The sequence below is a fragment of the Typopeltis vanoorti genome, chromosome 4 (genome assembly GCF_054136105.1).
Source record: "Typopeltis vanoorti isolate ZY-2024b chromosome 4, IOZ_Tvanoo_1.0, whole genome shotgun sequence".
Classification (NCBI taxonomy): domain Eukaryota; kingdom Metazoa; phylum Arthropoda; class Arachnida; order Uropygi; family Thelyphonidae; genus Typopeltis; species Typopeltis vanoorti.
Window position 1 is genome coordinate 111,364,275 of NC_143552.1, and position 23,846 is coordinate 111,388,120.

A 23,846-nucleotide genomic window follows, 5' to 3' on the forward strand; every position below is an offset into this window, starting at 1 on the left:
AGTTGTCTCTGGAGTAAGGTCTTGTGATTAATGTGCTCAACAGAGAAGCACTTACGATTGTAAAGTTCAGATATGGTGAAATTATCAAATGGTGGAATAGACATACATGTTTGAGTTGCTGTTGGCACCTTTTTAATTGTTACTTTTTTAGCATAAGAGGATCGTGGAACAGGTGTGATGGTGGTTAGCTTTCTTTTTGCATCCTGATAAGTTATGTTTTGTTCTGATTTTTATTTTTTGTATCTCTTTTTCATCTTTCCATTTCTGACATGCACGAGAGTATGCTGGATGATCTCCCTGACAGTTAACACATTTAGCTTTTTTTTTCACAGCAAGATTTATTTTCATGTTCTTTACTACCACATCGAGCACAGGTAGTAAAACCACGACAGGCAGTTTGGGTATGTCCATATCTTGGACATTTAAAGCATCTCAGCAGATTAGGGATGTACATTCTAACAGGACAGCTGAGATATCCTGCTTTTACAAATGTCAGAGGTCTAGGTGTATCAAAAGTAAGGATGATGTTCTTGGTTGAGACCAGGAGACCATCCCTGCATATCAGGATGTGCCTCACACCCGTCACTTCTTGATCTTTAAGCTCTGAACATATCTCCTCATCAGGAACCTCAAGGAGATCCCATTCTGATATCACTCCTCTACTGGAATTGAGTGTTCTGTGAGGTGTTACTGCAATTTGTATTCCACCCATTGTCGTTGCTCTCAGTAGTTTCTCGGAATGTTGTTTACACATTGTTTCCACGAGGATATCACCAGAATGCAATTTCTTGACAGTTTCAGGAGATCCCGCCAGTCTTTCTAAACCTTTTTGGATAAAGAAGGGTGATATTTTCCCAATTGGTTTTTCACCTGTTGCATGAATGATTAAAAAGGTTGGTACATTTTTGTTAGTATCTGATATCTTTTGTTTCTTACTTCTATTTCCATATGCTGTGTCTATATTATCAGTACTTGGTTGGGACTTTGTTAGGGTCCCTGAAACATTTGAGGATGAAGAATTCATATTTAAGGAATTTTTAATTCAGCGCCAGAGCTCCCCACCCACCACGGAGCCACATATGGACACCCACTACCTGGCAAGCAAAGAATGCGCTCAGGAGTGGAATGGCAGGGCTACCCTGGACACTATACCGGCACTGCAGCAAGTCTAGGATCCCGACCCTGGACCAAGGGGTGAGAGACTTACTGCAACACCGTTGAGCCTTGCAGGCAAGCCCACTAGCCGATTGATCCTGGCTGGGACATCCAGGACCACCCGTCTTGCAGAAGCAGAGGCCAAAGTAGTGCAAGATTACCAGGATCCCCCCCCACACACACCTTTTCCGGATGTCCACGGGTCGCACCGCACAACAAACACGTCAGCAGGGCATTGGATCCCAGTGATGGTGGTCTGGAAAAAGGATAGTGAAAAAGACTCAGGAGAAGTAGAGCAAAGAATATGGGAAAAAAGCAAAGAAAAAGAGGAAGAATGAAAAGGGCCAGTACCATCACTGGGAGGTCCCCTCCACCACAAACAGATGCCCCATGTGGAGGGAGCATATGTGGCAGGCCTCATGAAAATGCTATTAAGCAGAAGGTACTGTACCATCTATTAAGTGCTATTGCATTTGCGATGTGGAGATAATATTCCTGGTGAACTAGAACACCATGTCATAATACTACCTGGAAAATGACACATAATGTTGTACCAACATGCTGCACAAGTCTGTATTGCTCAAAACTGTGGTGGTTCAAAAGAAATGGCCTGGATCAATATAAATCATAATGAATGAGATCATACTGCAAGGGCTGTGGCATGATTTGAAGAAATGGACAAATAGAAAAATATGAAAATTAGACTGATAAGTATAGAATCAAAACCTAAACTCTATACAGCACTCAGGGGTATTCTATAGGTTTCATATTGGAAATGTCATTTGATGAAAAGATCAATAGCACATAAACTTCACAAACTGACTGTAATTTTGGAAGATGAAGAAAGAAACTAAACTATATGTCTATTTAACAACATATAGTGAATTTACTGTAGAAAGTAATATCTATAATTGTGGCCAAATATGAGCAATGGTGCAGTGAGTTTTGTGAAATTCTCAGATGAGCATAGAATTTTTGTAATGCAATGCATGTTCTGTAAGATGTACCAACTAATATGCATATAGGAGAAGGGTTTTTCAAACTTTTTTTTTTTATCAGATTATGACCCACCATATGAAATACATTTTACACTGCAACCGAAAATTTTTACAATGTATACACAAATGAACAGAAACTTAATATTATAAATGAATTTCATCATCATCATCACGAACCATGAGTGTAGCACATCAGACACCTACAGTGCATCATAGCACTGTAGGTGTTTGATTCCATGTTGATTATATTGTCCCAGTAACATCTATTTATTGCAGTATGACTTAATTCTTGAAGAGTTCCTACACAGCAGTCTTTAATATTGTTGGCCCACTCTCAATGAGGACGACAATGCAATTAAATAAGAAACAGTGCAAAAAAATTAGACAATGCTTATTTAATGTGAGTGATGTGCTATCTTTTTTTTTTTTTAATAAGTTCTTTCCACTCTGGAACATATGAGGATATTAGACACAGGGTTTAGCCTGTTCCTTGCTTTTGCTTGTAATCAAGTTAGCACTGTAAATGGGTAATAGCAACCCGGTGTTTAAAAAAAAAAAAAGATAATTAGTATAAACTAGTTGCGATCCACTAAATGAACCACACAACCCACTAATAGGTCACAATCAGCACAACTAGAGGCTGTGCAGAATACCCCCCCCCTTTACGGTACATATGAGGAAACTAATGATGATAATGATGTTATTAATTACCAAGAACAGGAAGGCTTTGTGTAAGAACAGTAGTGTCAAACAGGATGGTTCATTAGATAATGAACCATCCTGTTTGACACTATATAATGCCTGACTCTTGCTTCACTTAATTTTATAAATATTTCAAAAAATAACGGTAATCAGCATACTGTTATATACACCCAATCCTGTTTTTACATGATTTTGAAATAACACAAAAATAAAGTAATCCTATTAAGAATGTATGTAATGTTATTTTCATATTTAAGTTTATTTCTGTAACAAAATTTATTATTTTTAATTTATTATTTTGTAATATGTTATTAGAAGTTTTTTTTCCCACTTGTTTAGACTATAATAAATTTAGTTTAATCCTTTATCCAAGTGTAAGCAAACAAAGTTTGTGCCTGAAGTACCTTCAGGACTGAGGCAACTCATGGTAAAGGTGGACCAAGCTCTCATCACTCCTTGTCTCACTATCTCCCATAATGCAAAGTACATTTCTTTGCAGACATGTATAATGCTATGCATTAAGGGAATGGCCACTACCCAGACAGATTTTGACCTTCATTGAATGTTCAAGTACAGGTCAAACTCCAAAATCTCAGCTTTGTTCCCCTCAGTAACAGGCTCACTCTGCCACTAAGAAGAACTCTCAGAACAGGTTGGCTCTACACCGTGGCAGGCTCACCCCACCATCGAGCAGAGCTGCTCATTTGCTCATATCTCATCCAAGGGGATAACAGCAACAGACGTGCCTCAGTTAACTTCACAGGCTACAGCACTACCATTCATTACCCCCCCCATACACACACACACCCAGAACCTGGGTGACAGCAATAGCCGAGCCTCGGTTAAAACTTCATGGGCTACAGCATTGCCATTCATCACCCAAGCTTTGAACGGTTTCGACCTTTGTTGAGGACTCGTCAGTGGGAGCCAGACCCAGAAGTGCTGATACTGAGGCAGAAGCAATGGAGAAGTCATATTTACCTATACGAGTTGCCAAAAGGTGTACCACCTTATTATTAAATTACTCTGGATTTAGAGAAAGATGTTGGAAGACTATAATAAATTAGACTAGAATAAATTTAGTATAATCCTTTATCCAAGTTAACCTGAAGTATCTTCAGGACTGAGGCAACTCGTGGTAAAGGTGGACCAAGCTGTCATCATTCCTTGCTTCAGCATGTCCCATAATGCAAAGCACATTTCCTTGCGAACATATATAATGCTATGCATTAAGGGAAGGATCGCTACCCAGACTGGTTTCGACCTTTATTAAGGTCTCGTCAGTGGGAGCCAGACCCAGAAGTGGTGATACTGAGGCAGAAGCAATGGAAAAGTCATATTTACCTATACGAGTTGCCAAAAGGTGTACCACCTTATTATTAAATTGATCTGGATTTAGAGAAAGATGTTGGAAGTTTTTTCCCACTTGGTTAGACTATAATAAATTTAGTTTAATCCTTTATCCAAGTGTAAGCAAACAAAGTTTGCGTCTGAAGTATCTTCAGGACTGAGGAAACTCGTGATAAAGGTGGACTAAGCTCTCATCACTTCTTATCTCAGTATCTCCCATAATGCAAAGCACATTTCCTTGCAGACATGTATAATGCTATGCATTAAGGGAAGGGCCAAGTTGCCTCAGTCCTGAAGATACTTCAGGTGCCAACTTTGTTTGCTTACACTTGGATAAAGGATTAAACTAAATTTATTATAGTCTAACCAAGTGGGAAAAAACTTCCAACATCTTTCTCTAAATTCAAAGTAATTTAATAATAAGGTGGTACACCTTTTGGCAACTCATATAGGTAAATATGACTTCTCCATTGCTTCTACCTCAGTATCACCACTTCTGCTCCCACTGACAAGACCTCAATAAAGGTAAAACTGATCTGGGTAGTGGTCCTTCCCTTAATGCATAGCATTATACATGTCCGCAAGGAAATGTGCTTTGCATTACGGGAGATGCTGAGATAAGGAGTGATGAGAGCTTGGTCCACCTTTACCACGAGTTGCCTCAGTTCTGAAGATACTTCAGGCGCAAACTTTGTTTGCTTACATTTGGATAAAGGATTAAACAAAATTTATTATTGTAATATGTTATTTTCATATCATGTTCGTGTTATGTATTTCATATGATGTTCATCTAAATTCAAAAATGAAAATTTATAAGAAATTTCTAGCACTGTTATAGTAACACCGAAAAAATAAACTTAAATTTTTATATATTTAGGTAACTTACAATTTTTATAACATGATTTAGTTAACTAATTGTAAATATTTTCTGCCTTGACAGAAATGACGGATAAAACTGAAAAGAAGCCAAAACAAGAAACAATTTCTTTAGAAACAAAAATAGAAATCTTAGATCGGCTTAAAAAAAGGTGAAGCCTCCACATGTGTTTGCAAAAGTTTTAATTTGAACAAAGCTTCCATACAATTAAAAAAAAAAAAAAAATGCTATATGACAATCTGTAACCTCTGTTACAAAATTAAGTTCTAAGCCTTCTTCATATGCCAGAGATATAGTTATAGAAAAAATGGAAAAGACGCAGCTAACATGGATTGAAGATCACACCTCAAAACACATACCAGTAGACACCAATACCATTAAACATGAGGCTTTAAGAACTTATGAGAAAATAAAAGAACTAGAACATAGAAATATTTTTCTATATACAGAATTTTTTTTTTACATGATTTTTTTTTTACACCATATTTCTTTGGAACATATATACCATGTAAAAACAGGATTGGGTGTATATACTTTAATTATTCCATAAATGATATTAAATTCACTGGTTCAGGTTAGCCTCTATTTCACTGTTTCTTTGTTTGCTAATAATAATAACTGTTCTAGAAAGTTAGATGTGCTTCAGAGGATTAATGTTATTGAAATAATAACATATATAATATACTTATTACCCACCTGCATCATTACATCAATATAATAGTGAGGCTGCAAAACTTTAAGGTAGGGATACAAACTCATTCTTCCAGCTAAGATAAGAGTGTATAGTAAAAAAAAAAATTGTCAAATCACTGCAACAATTAAGAAAACATTGTGCTAATATCCAATATAGAACTGCAACTATGATATTACATGATTAATATGTAAAATCTCTTATGATATGCAACTATGTAACTTATGTTCACTTTTACATAATTTTCTAAGGAGATTGCACTTAAAGAAAGATCAAATTTTGTCTGTTATAATCTTCTATTTGTAATAAATTATCCATGATCCTTTGTTAAAATAATGTGGTGCATGACATCATCATGTAACACTGTTAACTCATGTCCATATATGGCAATTTCAAAAGACGGTTTAAGTATGATGTCATCATGGTCGGATGTCAATATGTAACCATATATGAAAGTTCGAGAGACGTGTGCTTGTATACAATGGAAGTCTGTGCCTATATAAAGCGAGATGTCAAGAGGGACTTTGTCTTAAGGTTTTCACCTTCTCTTACCTGGGTCTGCCACCAAGTGAGGTCCATTGTCAGTAATCAAAAGAGAAGCGTCTTAAGTCTTGGGTTTAGGAATCTCTTTTACCTGGGTCCTCCATCACGTGAGGTCTGTTGTCAGTAATCAAAAGAGGGGCATCGCAAGTTGCACGAGCCCTGAAGAGCATAGAATAATCAACAATTCTGACAAAGAAGAAATTTGGCAGGAAATCGAGAACAAGCCAGTAGAAGGAAAGAAAAGCAAAAAAGAGCACTTTTGTGTGAACAAAAGGTTCATGAAAAAGGCTGTGCTGAATGATTTTGTAAGTACTTATGTGATAATTCCAAAAAAGAATGTATATCAAATGTGTCTGTTTATGGGTACAATAAGATAATGTATATTGATATTGAATTAAGCTTACTCAAGGTATGCTTTATTATCAGTTTTTGTCTATTTGACTAGCAGGATATTGATTTAACTCTTTAGGGGAAGAAACAGAACTAATTCTGAATTGGGAAGAATTGAAATTGACAGAGACTTGTAAAGAATTGTGTATATATATGTATATGTGTGTATATATATGTATATATATATATATATATATGTGTGTGTGTTTGTGTGTGTGTGTGGATCAGACTGTAAATATTCCTTTTTGATTTAATTAAATGGTTTGTGAACAACACATTGGACTGATTCTGTCAATGAAACTACCTGAAAAATCTGAACCTGCATAATATAAAGTTTAAGTGATCAATAATTAAATCACGACTAATTAAAGGTAAAAATTAGCATAAACGGGGAATGCTAACAATATCTCATTTGTCTTTAGTTTAAAATCTTATAATCTTGCACTCAATACATAATCTTACTGGTACAGTCGTAAAACAAATAAATTTGGTGGACTATAGAGCATGATATAAGACTAGTAGAAATAAATAAATGGTGGCAGTCAATAGTTAAGGCAGTCGACTATTTACGACCATTCATGAAGTTTTAAGTAAAGAACAACAAAGACAAAGCAGAGTAATACGTAATAGAAATACAGAACATGTTTAACAAATACATATTTATTTATATAAAAAATAACATTATCGTTATCAAATTCATTTTATCCTGCTCAAAACTAAATGGTGAGGATTTCTTATTTCGAATACCCTGTACATTTTTGTTTCTTTAACCAGTATGAAGATATTGCAATCAAAAATAAAAGTCAATGAGAGAAAGATAGAGAGAGAGAGAGTTCTTAATGCCATTTTTGGTATAGTAAAAGATTAATAGAAACATGTAGACAAAAGAATTTATAACAATAAATTCTTGTGTAGCAACACCTTTTTGAATTATTTATGCACTGATGATAATTTGTTACATTCGGATCAAAATATCTACATTATTAAATTATTATTATTATAAATGGATTATTTAGTTTTGTCTAAGTTTGTGTATACTTTTGTTTTATATAGTTTTGTTTGAGCAAGATAAAATTGAATTTCATATTGAAAAGAAGAGTGTGTAAGAAAGTTCCTCCCTTTGTGATTGGATTGCCAGTTTTCTCTTAGATCAATTACTATGTGTAATGGTGGAAGATGTTCTCTCTTCAGATTTTTTCTGTTAATGCACGTGTCCCTCAAAGCTTTGTCATTTCACCAACCCTCATCCTGATTTGTATAAATGACCTGCACACATTGATTGCAAATCCTATTCACAGTTTTGCTGATGATGGCACTCTCCACTCATCCTACTCATACAACAAGCCTTGCAGTGCTTAAAGCTTCAAAAGCATCTGTAATAAGTTAAAGCATAAGTCACCATCTGTAATCTCAAGCTTCAAGATCATCTGCAATAAGTGGCCCAAAAACTGACCTCCGCAGTATCCTTGATTGGGGTGAAACCTAGTCACCTTCAGTGCTTCCAAATCACAGTTTTTCTTGTTTTCTCAGGAAAAATACCTCAGATCTTCTCCACTTACTTTTGATAATACTCAGCTCAACAGTCAAGATCAGATCTCTTTTCTCAGACTGAGAAAAGAGATCTCAGTCTCTAGAGATCTCTAAATTCTTGTGTCTTACACCAAAAAACACTTGGCAGCCATTTTCAGTACTTCTCTTCTAACCAGTTACAGGTAGACCGTGTTAGGTTCTGACCGACCAGTCGTAAAGCGATCTGGACATAAGTCGGACCACTTTAGGTAAATCAGACACTGTGTACAACACAATTGGTTTACTATTTACAAAAATAAAAAATATTATGAAAAAGATATCAAGTTACTGTATAAAAACTAAAAAATATTTTATCTTAAAGAACTATACAAAACATATGTAGAAAATAGATAAGAAATATTTTAACGACCACTCGTGTTTGGCTGCGGGTCATTAATGCTGCCACTTGATGTAGTGGGAATTGTTTTTCTCATAAACAAGTTTTTTTTTGTCTGAATTGTTTGTTTCCTTTTCTGCTCGTAAATTTCACGGTATGGCCGAAAAGCATTTTGTACCATTTGTTAAATCCCTGCAAATCGTTCGATGTTTGGGTGCATTTCCTCAAAATGTGCAAGAAGTTTATTTAGTAAAGAAAAACCTTCAGATAACCCTCTAGTGGTGAATTTTCTTTCTGGTTCTTCCTCATCTTCATTTTCTTCTTCCATCCTTTCTTCTTCAGCCATTCTTTCTTCTTCCAAAGCGATAAGTTCTTCAGATTCTTGCTCTAGCAGCTCCTCAACACCTTCCACTTCAATGTCTAAAGAAAGTCCATTTGCTAGTGTTACAATATTTTCCGTAACCATTTAAAGTTCATGTTCACTATCAAATTCATCATTAGCAAAATGCTAGACACAGTTTTTCCAGATTCCATTCATGCATTTCTTTGTCACAGCCTCCCATGTGGCTGCAATATTTTTGATGCATTTATAAATATCATACTGTTTCCAAAACTCTCGCAAAGATAGTTCTGGGTTGGCATCTGTTGCTGCTATAGCTTGGGCAAATGTGGCAATCGCCCCTTGGTCCATAAGGTGAATGAGTGGAGTTGTATTTGGCAGCAAATAAAAAACTTTTACATCTGGATGGAGGTGGTCTAGGTGAGGTGGATGGCCAGGTACATAATCTAAGATTAATACAATTTTGAAAGGAATTTCTTTCTCGAAGCAATATTCATGAACTTGAGGTACTTTAGAAACCAGTCTTCAAACAATGTTCGAGTCATCCAGGCTTTTTGGTTTGAATGGAAGTATACAGACAGAGTGTGCTTGTTTACATTCTTGAACGCATGGGGATTTCCAGAATGATAAATTAAAAAGGCTTCAGTTTAAAACCTGCGATGTTCAGGCCAAGGAGCAAAGTCAGCCTATCTTTAAGTGCCTTAAAATCATGCCTTTGGCTTCTTGGTGAATGTAAGTGTGTTCTGGCATCCTTTTCCACAACAATCCACTCTCATCCATGTTGAAAAGCTGCTCTGGTCGATACCCTCCTTCCATAATTATTTCATCCAGACTTTTAACAAACTCTTGAGCTCCTTCCACATCCGCACTTGCTGATTCTCCTGTGACTCACTCTATGAAGGGTGAATCTTCTTTTGAATCTTTTGAACCATCCTGTACTTACTATAAATCTCTGAGTGTAATCTTTTCTGGCGCGTTCCTTCAGCGTCTGAAAGAGACTTCTAGCCTTCGACTGCACTGTAAGAAGGCTTAAGGGTGTTCGCTTCTGTATCTGATCTTCCATCCAAAGAAACAATAATTTTTCCATTTCATGGATGGGCCCTTGTTAAGTTCTGAATGAAATTAAATTTAATTAATTAACGTTTCCTACTGACTTAACATGGGTTTGCAATTTGAATCACATATTGATATATTGGGCATACTAAATTCTTGTAATTTACCAAAGTATTACTAAATTGAGGATATTTTCACTACTTTATGTTATAATGTAAAATATTGTAAATTGCTTAAATGCTTAAACCTTGCTGTTTTTGTGTAAATACTTACAAATTGCTGGGAGAAAAGATAATCTGATTAAGTAAAAGTGGCCGGAATCTAAACACGTGCTACAAGTACACGTGCACCCTTTAGGTAAGCACGCAGTCTCCCCCCACACACACACTCCGAAGAGCACGCTAGAATTCCGTGTGTGGCGCTGAGTACTGGGTGACGTAGGGTGGCATGGAAAAAGGGGAGGAGAAAACGATGACATAGAAGAAAACGGTAGCACGCACGATTTAAAAAGTTGTTGCAGTGCCGAGAAAGCTCTCTTATGCTCTTGGACTCTGGCTCTTGCTCGCTTGCTCTGGTGTGTTGGAACCTCCTCATGGCACCTTCTCGTCCCCCCACTTTTCAACGCGGATTCGAGACAAAGACTGAGGAACTATGCCGTGAAATTCCTGAACGTTTACTGGTCAGCAATCAGTCCAGCGGAAGGAAATCTCCGATGTTTCTGGAGATATCATTACGATGTTGTGCCTGTTGACCAGAGAACAACGTATGCCTACTTTTGGCTGCAGAGATAACTACAGCTCGGACTCTTGAAGAATGCCTCAGAAAAAGCAGAATGAACCAGGAATCGAAAATGATTGTCCAGTCGTGATATGTGAAGTGGCCAAACAGTTCCCCAGCAGTTGGTAATGTACAGTCTATGTTTTTATACATAATTGTGTATAAGAAGAAAGTTTGTAACTATAGGAAGGACTCTAGAGATAGTTTTCTTTTAAAGTAGAGTGATTATGAACTTTTAGTGAAAGAATTAGTGTGAGAGCATGTGGAGCTAACTTAGTGATTCAATTAGCAAATATCCTTAGTATTTGAAGAGTATAGAAAAGTATGCTTGATCTATCAAGTAGAAATTGTAAACTATATATGAAGTTCTTTGTTTTGCATGTTATGATAAAGATAGAGTTTGAATAATTAATACTCATTCCTTAGAAATTGTAGATTGCTTTATTAGTGTATATTCATAAAGTGTAAGATGCTTCAATTGAAATTAAATGTTTTGCCTTTTAAGTTTAACTGGTGCCTAATTTTCTTCTCTACTGCACTTTCTCATAAAATTCAGACCACAGCAGGAGATTAATTAATAGAGAGGCTACGACTGCAAAAGTAATTTATAGTGAAATAAGATTGTATGCTAAACTGTATTCTGGTTCCTTGATTCTGCACTCTTTGTTAATCTAGGATTCAGGGTGGCGCAGGATAATATAAATTTTCCCCGAATCCAAAAAAGGAATCAGATCCAGTATTGAACAAAGAAATCGGTGTTGACCATTAGCAATCCCTTTGTCCTTAAACCACTAGCATCGTTCTTAAAGGTAAAGATCAGTCCAGAGAGAATATTGAGACTAATAGGGTAATTTAAGTGTTAGAGATAAGTTCAATAAGCACAAGCATATTAAGACAAAAATTTTACAAGAAAAAGAATTTTACACCCTGTACGTTGTTTCGCTATCACTGTTGCTCGCATGGTGCCAAACCTTTAACAACTTCACGAATGCTTTCTTTGTCTTTCAAAATCGTTGACACTGTAGAATGAGATAACTTAAAATCATGTGCGATCGCGTTCATCTTCTTTCCTTCTTCATGCTGCTTGATCACTTTCAATTTTGTGTCTAAATCAATGGCCTTTCTTGCTTTCTGGACAGGTCTAGGAGTAGACAAAGGCACTTTCCTTTTGGTTGACATGTTTAGGAGTTTTAAAAAAAATGCTAATTGTATCACAAATTATAAGTGAACCAAAAATAGTGAACGTAATATGTATGCAAACAGAAATCAAGCGGTATGAATCATGCCAAACACACATTACTGGGCAGTGGGCTGATGCTACACGCACAACTGTTCCCATTAGGCTTCGGGGACCACGCGGATAAGGCATGTGAGTGAGTAGAAAAATCTGAGATGCAGTCATAAGTCGATCAGTCGTAAAGTGCATAGGTTATAAGTCGACGACTACCTGTACTTACTCTGTATAAATCCCTGCTAACCTTCCACATGAAAGGCAGTAGGGCTCTCATGTAGAAGTGCAGCATTGCAATGTTTGCAATGGTGCACCTAAGACTGTTAAAAATTCTTGTTGCTGTTCAGAAAAGGGCAGTTCAATTGATTAATGATACCTGTCTTACAAACTCTCTTCAGTCACTCTCTCATAGAAGATCAGTTTTTTCACACTGGGTCCCTTTCACAGATATTTCCATGATCGCCATTCAGCAGAACTAGCATCCATTATGCTTAAACTTTCTTCCAGATCTACAGGAACTTAAGCAACAGCTACTCAACATCCCTTTACAGTCGAACCTGCTACTCCTAGTTTTCTTTCATTCTGTGTGATATATAGTAAACAAATGCCATGTGTAAATATTCTTCTCTTCCACAGAAGAATATCTACACATGGCATGGATTTCCTATAGACCTACTGCCTCTTGTGAGTAATATAAAAAAGTTTTCTATAATCCAAAGACAATAATGAACCATCTGCTTGGCTGGGCAGTTTAGTGTATCTAACTCTCCAAACAACAGGCAGATGGTCTGAATCTTCAGGGGTAAAGAGAACAAAGTTTAAAGCACAAACTACTAGAAATTATGAAAATTAGTTCATTTGTTGGTATTGTGAACATCTAAACAGTTCCTTAAAAAAATAAAGTTCTGCATTAAAAAGCAGAACTTTATCAACTGTTTGATATTTTTAATCAGTTGCAGAGACAATGAAATTGTTCCCAAGTTCATAAAAATCAAACATGCATTCAACTCCAATAAGGCCAACAGAATATACAAAAGAACAGAATTAGCTATATTGAGAGAAAGAATTGCAGCTACTAGAGCAGAAATGTCCAAGATTAACCAGGATACATGTAATATACATAACAAACTGTCCACATTACTGCTGTCAGAACTATGGAATAACATAGACACTATCACATACAATAAAGCTACAATGGTGTCCGAAAAGAAAAAATGCAAACTAATAAAAAAATTCAATTCTCTTCTAAAAGAAAAAACAAAACAAAACAAAAGAAACATCTAGATCACTCCAACGTAATAATTAACCTCTCCTCAAGAGTTCTAACGAGGGATGAAACAAATCTTCTTATGAAAGGCTTTAATTTTGCTGTAACGCCACAACAAGTCCCAAAAATTGATATCATAGCCCAAATTACAAAAGGAATAAGAAATATACCAGGAGAGATAGCAGATCTGATCTGCATTCAAAGTGCAGCATTACTATTAAATTACAAATTACCACCAAAAAACCTACAAAAAACAGAATTCGCAGCACTTAATAAACTCAAATCAGACAAACACATAGTCATAATAAAAGCAGACAAAGGCAATGCAACAGTGATTTTAAACTCAGAAGATTAAACAACAAAATGAAAAGCCTTTTTAAGATTCCGATACCTACACAGCATTAGACAGAGACCCCACTTGGCAAACTCACTCACAACAAAACCAATGAACTTATCAAGAATATATACCAAATTGGTCTGAGGAACTCAAAAGAAATCTACAATCCAAATACCCACTAGTGCCTAGAATATATAGAGTCCCTAAAATTCATAAAAAAGATATACCACTAAGACCGATTGGTGGAGGGAAGGGACTCTCCTACCTCAAATCTGGCAAAACACCTTACAAACTTGATTTTACCACATATAGGAAAAACACCATCGTTCATTAAGAACAGCACAGACTTCATAGAAAAAGTAAAAGATATACACATAGATCCTTCAGACATATTAGTGAGTTTAGATGTAGTCAGCCTTTTCACAAAAATTCCAAGAAATGAAACAGTAAACATCCTAGAAAATTTCTTCCCACCGGACATTGTACAGCTCTACAAGCATTGCATAAAATACACGATCTTCCTTTACCAAGACAAACCTGGAACAAAAAGGAGTAGCAAGGGGTTCACCCCTCTCACCAGCTCTAGCAAACCACTACATGGAAATTTTGAAAATAACGCTTTACAAAACTGGCACAAAAAACCAAAAATATGGCTCGCTATGTGAACAATATCTTTATCATTTGGCCAAGAACAGCACCAGAACTGACTACATTTCAAGACTATCTTAATAACTTACATCCTAACATAAAATTCACTCTGGAACTAGAAGAAAATAAAAAACTTCCTTTCCTAAACATCCTTAGAAATAGAAAGAAAAAACAGATTATCGTTCTCCATCTATAGAAAACCAACAAACACAGGAAGATTTCTGCACACTACTTCCCATCACCACCCCAAGCAAAAAATAGGACTAATAAAAACCTTAAGGGATAAAGCATACAACATCCCCAGTACAGAAGAAAAACGGAAAGAAGAAATACAATACTTATCACAAATCCTACAACTGAATGGTTTCAATACTGAGTTAATTAAGAAAATTCTCAATACAGCACCTACAAGAAACTTAAATAAACAAGAGTTCAAGAATGCAGTCACCCTTTCTTATATCAAGAATATAACAGATAATTTCTCTACAAAATACAACATAAAAGTGACTTTCCTGCCACTTGAAAAAATATCAAGATCTCTTCATCCTCCGAAACCTCCACATCACCCAATGAAAAAACCAGGGATTTATAATATTCACTTTTCCTGTGGCATCTGCTATGTGGGCCAGATGGGGAGATCGGGAGAAATTGCATGAGCAAACATCAAAAGGACATACAAAATAAGCAAGAACATAAATCAGGATTGGCATTTCACACAACCTCTACCGGTCATGATGTACTCTGGGATAGAACAAACATGTCCTATATTGATAAGAATTGTTTCACAAGAAAATTCAAAGCAGCAGCAAATATGATTAAAATTCCTATGCAATGAAACAAAAACCAAGGTTTGATTTTAAATCAAGTTTGGTCATCGTTTATTAAAAATTTACCAATTTCAGACCTTGGACAGAGTGAGCGTGAACCACAGAACACGACAACAAATAGCATTGTCTTCAGCTAACAAGCATTAACGGTTGTATAGATCTGTTATTCGTTTTTTTAATGAACTGTTTAGATGTTCACAATACCATCAAATGAACTAATTTTTGTAATTTCTAGTAGTGCGTGCTTTAAACTTTGTTCTCTTTACCTCTGAAGATGTTAGTCTGATGACTAACTTGTCGAGTGTTGTTTTTTAGTACTTGTTTAGCTTTAAAAACAGTTTTCTTTAATAAACATGTGGTTGGTCACAAAACCAGAATAACTATATTAAAACCTAGTATACCTGTGGTACTAATGTACTCTAAGATTGCAGCCTTTCATGGATGGGAATCACATAAAAAAAAAAGTACATTGGAAGTGCACACAGTTATTTCTTTCGCTTTCTACTGTGATTTGTATTTATGGATAGTGGTTGTTTAAATATACTAAACATATGTGAACATGGAGATAAATCACAAACACATCATCCATTTAGCATAACCAAACAAATGGTTTGAATACAGAAGTGCTGAGTGTATTTTCCTAGTGTTTTATATAGAAATTAACTAAAGGAGGGTGAGAAAGAGAGTAACCAAATATCAAGTAACCCATTGAACTGTTTATAAAGTTTTCTTTCCCATGTAAAATAAACCTGCATGTAGAGTAAAATTTGAATAATTCAAAATGTCAGGGAGAAGTGAGACAATCATATCAAGAGTCTCTCTCTCTCTCTCTGTGTGAGAGAGAGAGAGAGAGAGAGCACGCATTACATTAGTAAATAAACAGAGATATGATATCAATATGATAACCATGATGTCTGAAGAATTTTTTTCACAATGAGAGTCTTAATTATACATAGTCTTGATGTGAACAGACTTTTTTTTATGAAGGAGGAAAGTGCCTGTAATGGGGAGAAGTGATGTAATTAACTTTGGAAAGTTTATAAGTAGGAGAGTCTACAGTAAGAGTAGTTTTTATGCTATCAACTAAACAATGAAGGAGGATTTACTGAATTTTGTTACTGTTTGGAGTTCAATATATCCGGAGAAGACATAATTCGTGAACCTTTTTCAACTATGTATTGCTAGAATATTGATAATATCCTGATTTTGTTTGTAATTTGCACATTTTTAAGAGAGCTCTCTCTCTCGAAACCATTCCATTTATTCAACACTTTTCAAGTGAAAAATCTAATTTGCACACCTCTGCAAACTACACTCTCATACACTTTCAGGATGATCTCTCATTCTCTCCTGTCTTGTGATGTATTTGAACATTTCTTCAAACAGCATCTATAAAGCCTCTTTAGAAATTCATATGTTTCTATCATATCCTCTCTTTTCTGTCTAGCAACTAAACTGTAACACACAAACCTTCAGACAGACCAGCTACCATTTTTGGTCACCTGCCACTGGATCTTCCTGGTTATGAACACGGTATAATTTTGTTTGACACTTTTTTTTCTCAAAGAAAATTGCGGCAAAAAAATTGAAAAGAGAGTGACTAGTAGTACTACTTTTTTTTTTTTTTTTACAGAGCACAGCAAAGCAAACTTACTTTGCTTTCTATAGTGAATTTTCATCTGGCAATTACTATAGACACAAAATTATCAAGTGAATTAACAAATGTTTATTCACTTGATAATTCATCATTTTTATGTGGTTCAATTTAATCATCACATGATTTATGAGTTTGAACTCCAATACATGTATCTTATTCTTTTCAACTTTTTTAATGCAAGTTCCATCCATGAAAAGCTGTGATCCTCAACACCAAATATGGAACTCTTCCAAGCTACCCAAAAAAGGGAGGTGGTGGTCTCTCACCTGGCAATGAAATTCATCTACCATTAAATACATTCACAAACAGCCATGCCTGTGGTAGGATTGGAATTGACACTGTAAGTTTGAGAGCAAGTATGCTAATACGCAGCTGAGCAAGTTGGCTGTTTACTCAACAGTACTACTGTTGAGTAACAGTAGTACTGGCCTCTTCGACAGAATTCATAGTAGCAACCTTTTTTTTTTTTATCTTACCCATGATTACAACAAATCTGATACTGAAATTATTTACTTTATCATATTTAAATTCATATAATTTACACCAAAGATGAAAACAATACAATACTCCCTGAGAGATACCATGTGTTCATATTAATTTATTCATCATAATGTAAGTAGCCCAGGAGGCTTGGAAACCTTTGGACACCTTGTTTGAGACATTTATCATATTGTGTACGACTGCCCAAGGTGCCAATTTTACGGTTTTGGCTTACAGGACATACACAAGGTGACGGATGAGGCCTTGAATTGGCTTTGCAGCCTGGACCTTGACCTGTAGTTGGTATGGTGGTGGCGGTGGTTATGGAAGAAACAGAAGATCATGGTCCCACCTCACCACGAAGACGTTATTCTAGTAGTCACTCTCATAGTCCTCGCCATAGTATCAGCAGAACTCCTCATGTTAGAAGATGAAGAAGAAGAAACAGTGTGAAATGGGCTTCCTCTAATGGATCAAGTTTTCTCACACAAGACACAACTGCTCTCTACTTAAACCTCAGATACAGCCATTTTTATGTTGTGAAGTCTCGTGAGAACATGCAGTCTTTCGTACTTGGTGCAGCACGATGATAATTGTCCCTGGGTTAATTATGACAAGTTACTTTTGCTTTATATTAAAAAAAAAAAAAAAAAAAAGAAAGACTTAGCAAGCAGGTTGTGCCTTTTATGTAATGAACTTTTATATGTTAAGATTTTCATCATTTGTTTCTGGAAATTGTGATTGTATTTTTCACTTACCAGTTTCATGTAGCCATAAGAATAAATAAATAAATATTAATTTATATTCAGCAAATATTTAAAAAAGTTTTATCAATTCAAATGAAAATAATCATTAAGAATGACTTACTATTTTGCGTGGATAAAATATTTAGCTTTTCATGAAATGAGCTAGTTAATGATTTTCTCCAATCTTTCTGGCATTCTTCAAGTTTTTCTCTCTAGAATTGAATTAACATTTCAGTAATAAAATTTAATGCTTAAATACATTACACATTTATCAATATTTTATTTTAATCAAAATATCTTTTGCAAAAAAAAACTGTGAAATAGCATAAAAAATGAAAACATAATAAATGCTTTTTTTTCCCTTTTTTTTTGGTTCCTGAAATAAGACAATGCATGAATATATTGGAATATTCATCCCAGATTTATTTTTTTCACCATCATCAAATTCTTCATACATATAATCTCTGGGGGGGGAGACACTAAGACAGTACTAGATTATTCAGATCAAAAAATTATTCCTACTTATATGTATATATATGTAATTTATATATATATATATATATATATATATATTATCAGCCCTCTCTGAAACACACATGCATGCACACACACAAGAGTTCCCAAGACCTATGACATGACATTATACATTATTTAAGGAAATTGACAACTAAATAACTCGATAATAACTAAAAATATTTAATTATTATTTCCTATATTTTCCTGAAATTAAATAAGCATCTTCAGGGATTAATACAATGGTATTAAACACGTGCATGCAGGCACACTTCAATAACAAAGATGAAAACAGGAGAGATACAGAGAGACCTAAAATCCTATGATTATGCCACCTATTGGCTTTGGCTTGGTGTTCCTGGCCATTGGGCTGATGTCTGCAGATGACTGTCTGCATCATCATCAAATTCCTGCCATGTACCCTCAAGGGGTGTACAGGGACTGCATGCGTATGTTTAATACATTAGTATTAAACACATGCATGCAGGCACACTTGTAAAAATACAGGATGACCTAAAGTCCCATAATTGTTGGCTTTTGATGTCTTCTTTCCATCGGATCCTGTTGCGGGTATCCAGGACATGGTCTGCTAATCCTGAGCGGCTGAAGTGGTGGTGGAATTGGATGTAATCCTGGTGCTCTGTTACACATATGTTGGCTGTCCTACCTATTTGTCCATAATAAGAAAGGTTGCAGCTGCAGGGGTAGTACTTGGTACTCCAAAGGTTGTATCTGGTCTTTGGGGAGCAGATAAGGGCTACTAGCTTTCTGTGTGATTATAAGGAGTCACGTGCTTTTTTAATATCTTGAAAGTCAATAAGAAGCTACAGATTTCTTGGGAAAGCTCTTACATAGAACATTCCTGAACCCGGGTCTACCTTGCTGTGACTCTTGATCACACACTGCCATATAAAACACACACAGAAAAAACAAAGGCAAAAGTTAATGCAAGAAACAATATACTAAGAAAGATTACTTGCCTCCAAATAGGGTGCAGACATTAGCAAACTGAGATCTTTTGCCTTGGCCCTTTGCTATTCTTCTGCTGAATATGCCTACCCTGTATAGGCCAGATCTTGCTAAGCTGAAAACTTAGCAAGATCTGTCCAAAGCCTTTCAGCTTCTTATCTGCTTCTTTCATCAGCATTGAATGACAGCTGCGCTTAATTACAGGATGCCTGAAACCAACACCACTAAGAGACCTGTATACTTTGGCTGGTACTGCACCCCCTTCAATTCGAAGATCTGCATTCTCAGCTGATGAAAGCAGCAGACAAATGAATGATGAATGCCACCCACTATTTGGCCAGACCACAGTGCCCCAAAGATTAGGTTCCCAACATAGCTTCCTAGCAACTGTTGAACCACCTAAAAACCCTCCAGAGACAAGACTTCAACAATGGCTTGCACTATACCCAGAGAATAATACTGGTATTCCAACATCTGAACATCTTCCATGTGATACCCACATGGACTGGAATACTTGGAAAAGCCTCAACAGACTACAAACAATAGGATACTGCAAGCAAAACCTCATCAAATGGGGCTACCTCACTGGACCAGATAAATGTGAGTTGGGCAGCCCACACTCACATTTCTTGCCCCCTTTTTTCAATTGCCTTGCACAAAAGAGGAGTTGATCCTGCATAGAAAGAGCAGGTGAGCAAGCAAGATACTGGAGGAACATCTGACCATATTTATTGTATATAACTTATATATAGTTTCTTTTTCCTTCATATTTTACCTATTATTCCCTATATAATTTACCTATTAAATTTAAGCTGTTTCCATTTGTAATGTATCCTAATTTGTTGTAAATAATGTTGTACCAATTACCTATTACTGGACCACTTGTGTTTGGATACGAAATAATAATAATAATGAAAAAATCTGATGAAAGGAAAATATCCACTATGATCTCCAATGAACAACTGGTAAGGAAGATGGCAATTCATTCACAAAGGGAAGAAAGAACATAAGATGGTAGCTTGACTGATTGTGGTCTTATAGCCACAATGCCAGACTTGATCAAGAATGCTTTGGAGATATCAAGAGTGACCACATTAGTTTCTCTAAACTGTCCATGGATTGTGAACGGTGGATGAGATTAAATAGGAGATATGTTGTGGAGTGAGAATGGCAATCACAAAGTAATTCATAAGTCTCCAAGTAGTGAAGCTGTTTATGAACTTTTCCATTATTTCAGAGAGTACTGAAGTTAGAATAATAGGATGATATTAATATAATTACGACTATTATACCTGTTTTTGTTTAGGAGTGTCCCTTATTTTAATACATTGGCTAACATTACTCAAAAGAGGGTATATATATATATTTTAGGGCATTATGGGTGAGTACAGAAGGCAATTATGGCAGAATAAAAGAGGTGGAAAAATTTTGTACATACCTTGTTTTTGGTTCTATGATTCCTCCCAATTCCAAGATCCTGCTGAAGGTTGTTTATAAACGGGAGTGGGGGGTTGACGCAGGAAATAAGTTTGGAAACCCGGGTTACTATTAATAATATATATATAAATATATATATATATATATATGTGTGTATTATTTTGTTTAGGGCTGCATTTTTTGTGGGGGGGGGGGAGGGAAAGGGTATCCTTATGTGGAAACTGGGACAGGAGTTAACAGGGTGTGGACCGTTTCGGTCGTCATTGGAACTTTGTCGGAACGAGTGTAGGGCTATGTCAAGGCTGCAAGTTGCATCTGCCAAATTAGGGCATTTGTGGTCGCTACATGACCGGAGGCGTGGCTTAATTTGTAAGTTCTGGATCATCCAACATTCGGAGATTAGGTAGGGGCGGTAGACGTTGATAGAATTTTCATTGCATTTGCCATAAAATGCCCTAATTTGGCAGATGCAACTTGTAGCCTTGACATAGCCCTACACTCATTCCAACAAAGTTCCGATGATGACCGAAACGGTCCACATCCCGTTAACCTCTGTCCCAGTTTCCACATAAGGATACCCTTCCCCCTTCCCCCCCACAAAAAAAATGCAACCCTAAACAAAATAATATATATATATATTTATATATTATTAATAGTAACCCGGGTTTCCAAACTTATTTCCCACGTCAAAACCCGCCCCCATGTTACTCCCTCCATTTATAAACAACCTTCAGCAGGATCTTGGAATTGGAAGGCATCATAGAACCAAAAACAAGGTATGTACAAAATTTTTTCACCTCTTTTATTCTGCCATAATTGTTTTCTATACTCACCCATAATGCCCTAAAAATATATATATATCCTCTTTTGAGTAATGTTAGCCAATGTATTAAAATAAGGGACACTCCAAAACAAAAGCAGGCTATAATAGCCGTAATTATATTAATAGTGTTTAAGAGGTGTAACATGAGAATTTTCCCAGAAACTATACTTAATAGGATGATAGTTTGATGGCTACCTTATATCCTCTTTTTTTATTTTTATTTTTGGAAACTGTCTAGATAAAAGCTTGCTTCCAAGCTGCAGGAGAGAGATACCAGATGAGCAAAAAATAATACAAAATGAGTGTAACTTCTGGCATACAACTTGAGGAATACCACCGGGGCCAGGAGACTTCTTGGTATTAAGGCTGCTGAGTATTTTTCTAATATCCCTTCTGGAAAAATTTCAGAGGAGGAACACTGTAAATAGTTCATGGAATAATGAGAGAATATTTGCTTTGGTCATCTTACAAAAGCTAGAGGAAAACTGATGACAAGATGTCTGCCTTATCTTTGGGAGATGTTACCACTGTACCATCAGGATATGAGAGGTGAAAACATGGAAGGACAGAAGTTGTGTGTTTCTTGTCTTCTGCTTTCTTCCCCCCCCCCCACTACCACCAGTGTCCTTTTAATTATTTCACAGATTTTCTGAAATTTCTTTATTTTTTCATTTATATTTTTATCTTTCAGATATGTTATTATGCAGATTAATTAATTAAACTGTGTCACTTGTTCTATTATTTTTTTATTTTCTATAACTATTTTTGAACTAACATGATTTCAACCTTTAAATGCCAAGACTTTTTTTTTTTTTGAGAATTTTTAGATTGTATTGTTGGATTATATATTTACATCTCCATAGTGAAACACTGATTGAGACATTTAAGCTGGTAAAGGGTTGTTACCAGGTTAATGTGGAAGAAATGTTTCATAGAATGGGAGGAGGTACAACAAGGAGACGTCCCTAGAAGATGTATAAAGAGGGTGTGAGCAGGACATAAGGAGTTGGTTCTTCGCATGGAGATTGGGTGATGAGTGGAACGCATTGCCTGACACTGTGGTGAATGCAGATACACTCAATGAATTTAAAACATAGTTTGATGGGCTTTGTGTGTGACAGTGTGCCTCCAACAATGAGTCTGGTTGTTAATAATAATAATTTATAATGGTGGTGGCATGAATGAATGAATGAATAAAGCTGTCCATGATAATTTATTCAATTATATATTTCCACACATGCAGCATGGGGGGGGGGGCAGAAACCAGAAAACCTACTCTAGAGACGAAATAAAGCAATGCTACTTCATGCTTCTAAATGAAAGATGAAAGACATCTACCAACTAAAGGTTACATATCCTCCAACTATGAAAGGTATGCTTCTAAGGTGGCAATGCTTGTTCAACAGAGATCCATTTGTGGAAACAGGCTAAATTATACGCGTGGATAGGCTTATGTGTTCATCAGACATGTTGTAATAGGTTTCACGGTAAATGCACAGAAGCTTCTACAAGTCAGAGAGGTTGTTCCTGGAATCAACAGAAGCCTTAAAACATACTCCAAACCTTAACAAGTATGGATGTATAAATTTACCAAAGATTTGGGAGACGGTCATCCTAAGACCAAATTAATATTTTTTAATTTATATTTTTTCAATTTGAATTTTTTTTTTTTTTTACCTAGATGGCACCATATTAGGACTTTAGTCTTGTGTTGCACACTGCAATCACTTATACTAGCCCCCGCTGTTACACCGAATTGTGGTTGTCTTGCATTTGTAACAAACTTTGTGTTGTGTGCTCTGAAGATGCTGGATATAATACCAGCGAAATATTAGCTTTAAGTTAATAAATAGTTATTTTCTTAACCATCTGTGTTCTTATCATACCATGAAACCTATTACAACAGGCTAAATTATAGGAAAGTGGGATGATAATTTTAGTGAGATGATAAGAAGGACTTGGCTGAAAGAGGTTATATATTGCACAATCACCGCCCCATATGTTCCTACTTCTTATCAACAATACTCCTCCAAATTAGTCTATTATTTGTTGAGTCTAAAATATAGTCAGATCTTATATTTCAGGCTTCTAGATTTTTCTGCTACCATTCTAACAGAACACCTCTTTTA

The 23,846-nt window shown here is 35.8% G+C and overlaps 1 protein-coding gene across 1 annotated transcript in view; it reads right to left on the reverse strand.

Annotated features, from left to right (window-relative positions):
* The window catches only part of PolrMT (mitochondrial RNA polymerase), a 603,530-nt gene that overhangs the window by 441,543 nt on the left and 138,141 nt on the right, over positions 1-23,846 (reverse strand). The window contains exons 9-10 of the mRNA XM_090391417.1: positions 18,097-18,187; positions 5,779-5,849 (exon numbers count right to left, since the gene is read on the reverse strand). Coding sequence (XP_090247543.1) covers positions 5,779-5,849; positions 18,097-18,187 — 162 coding nt within the window. The remainder of the gene's footprint in view (positions 1-5,778; positions 5,850-18,096; positions 18,188-23,846) is intronic.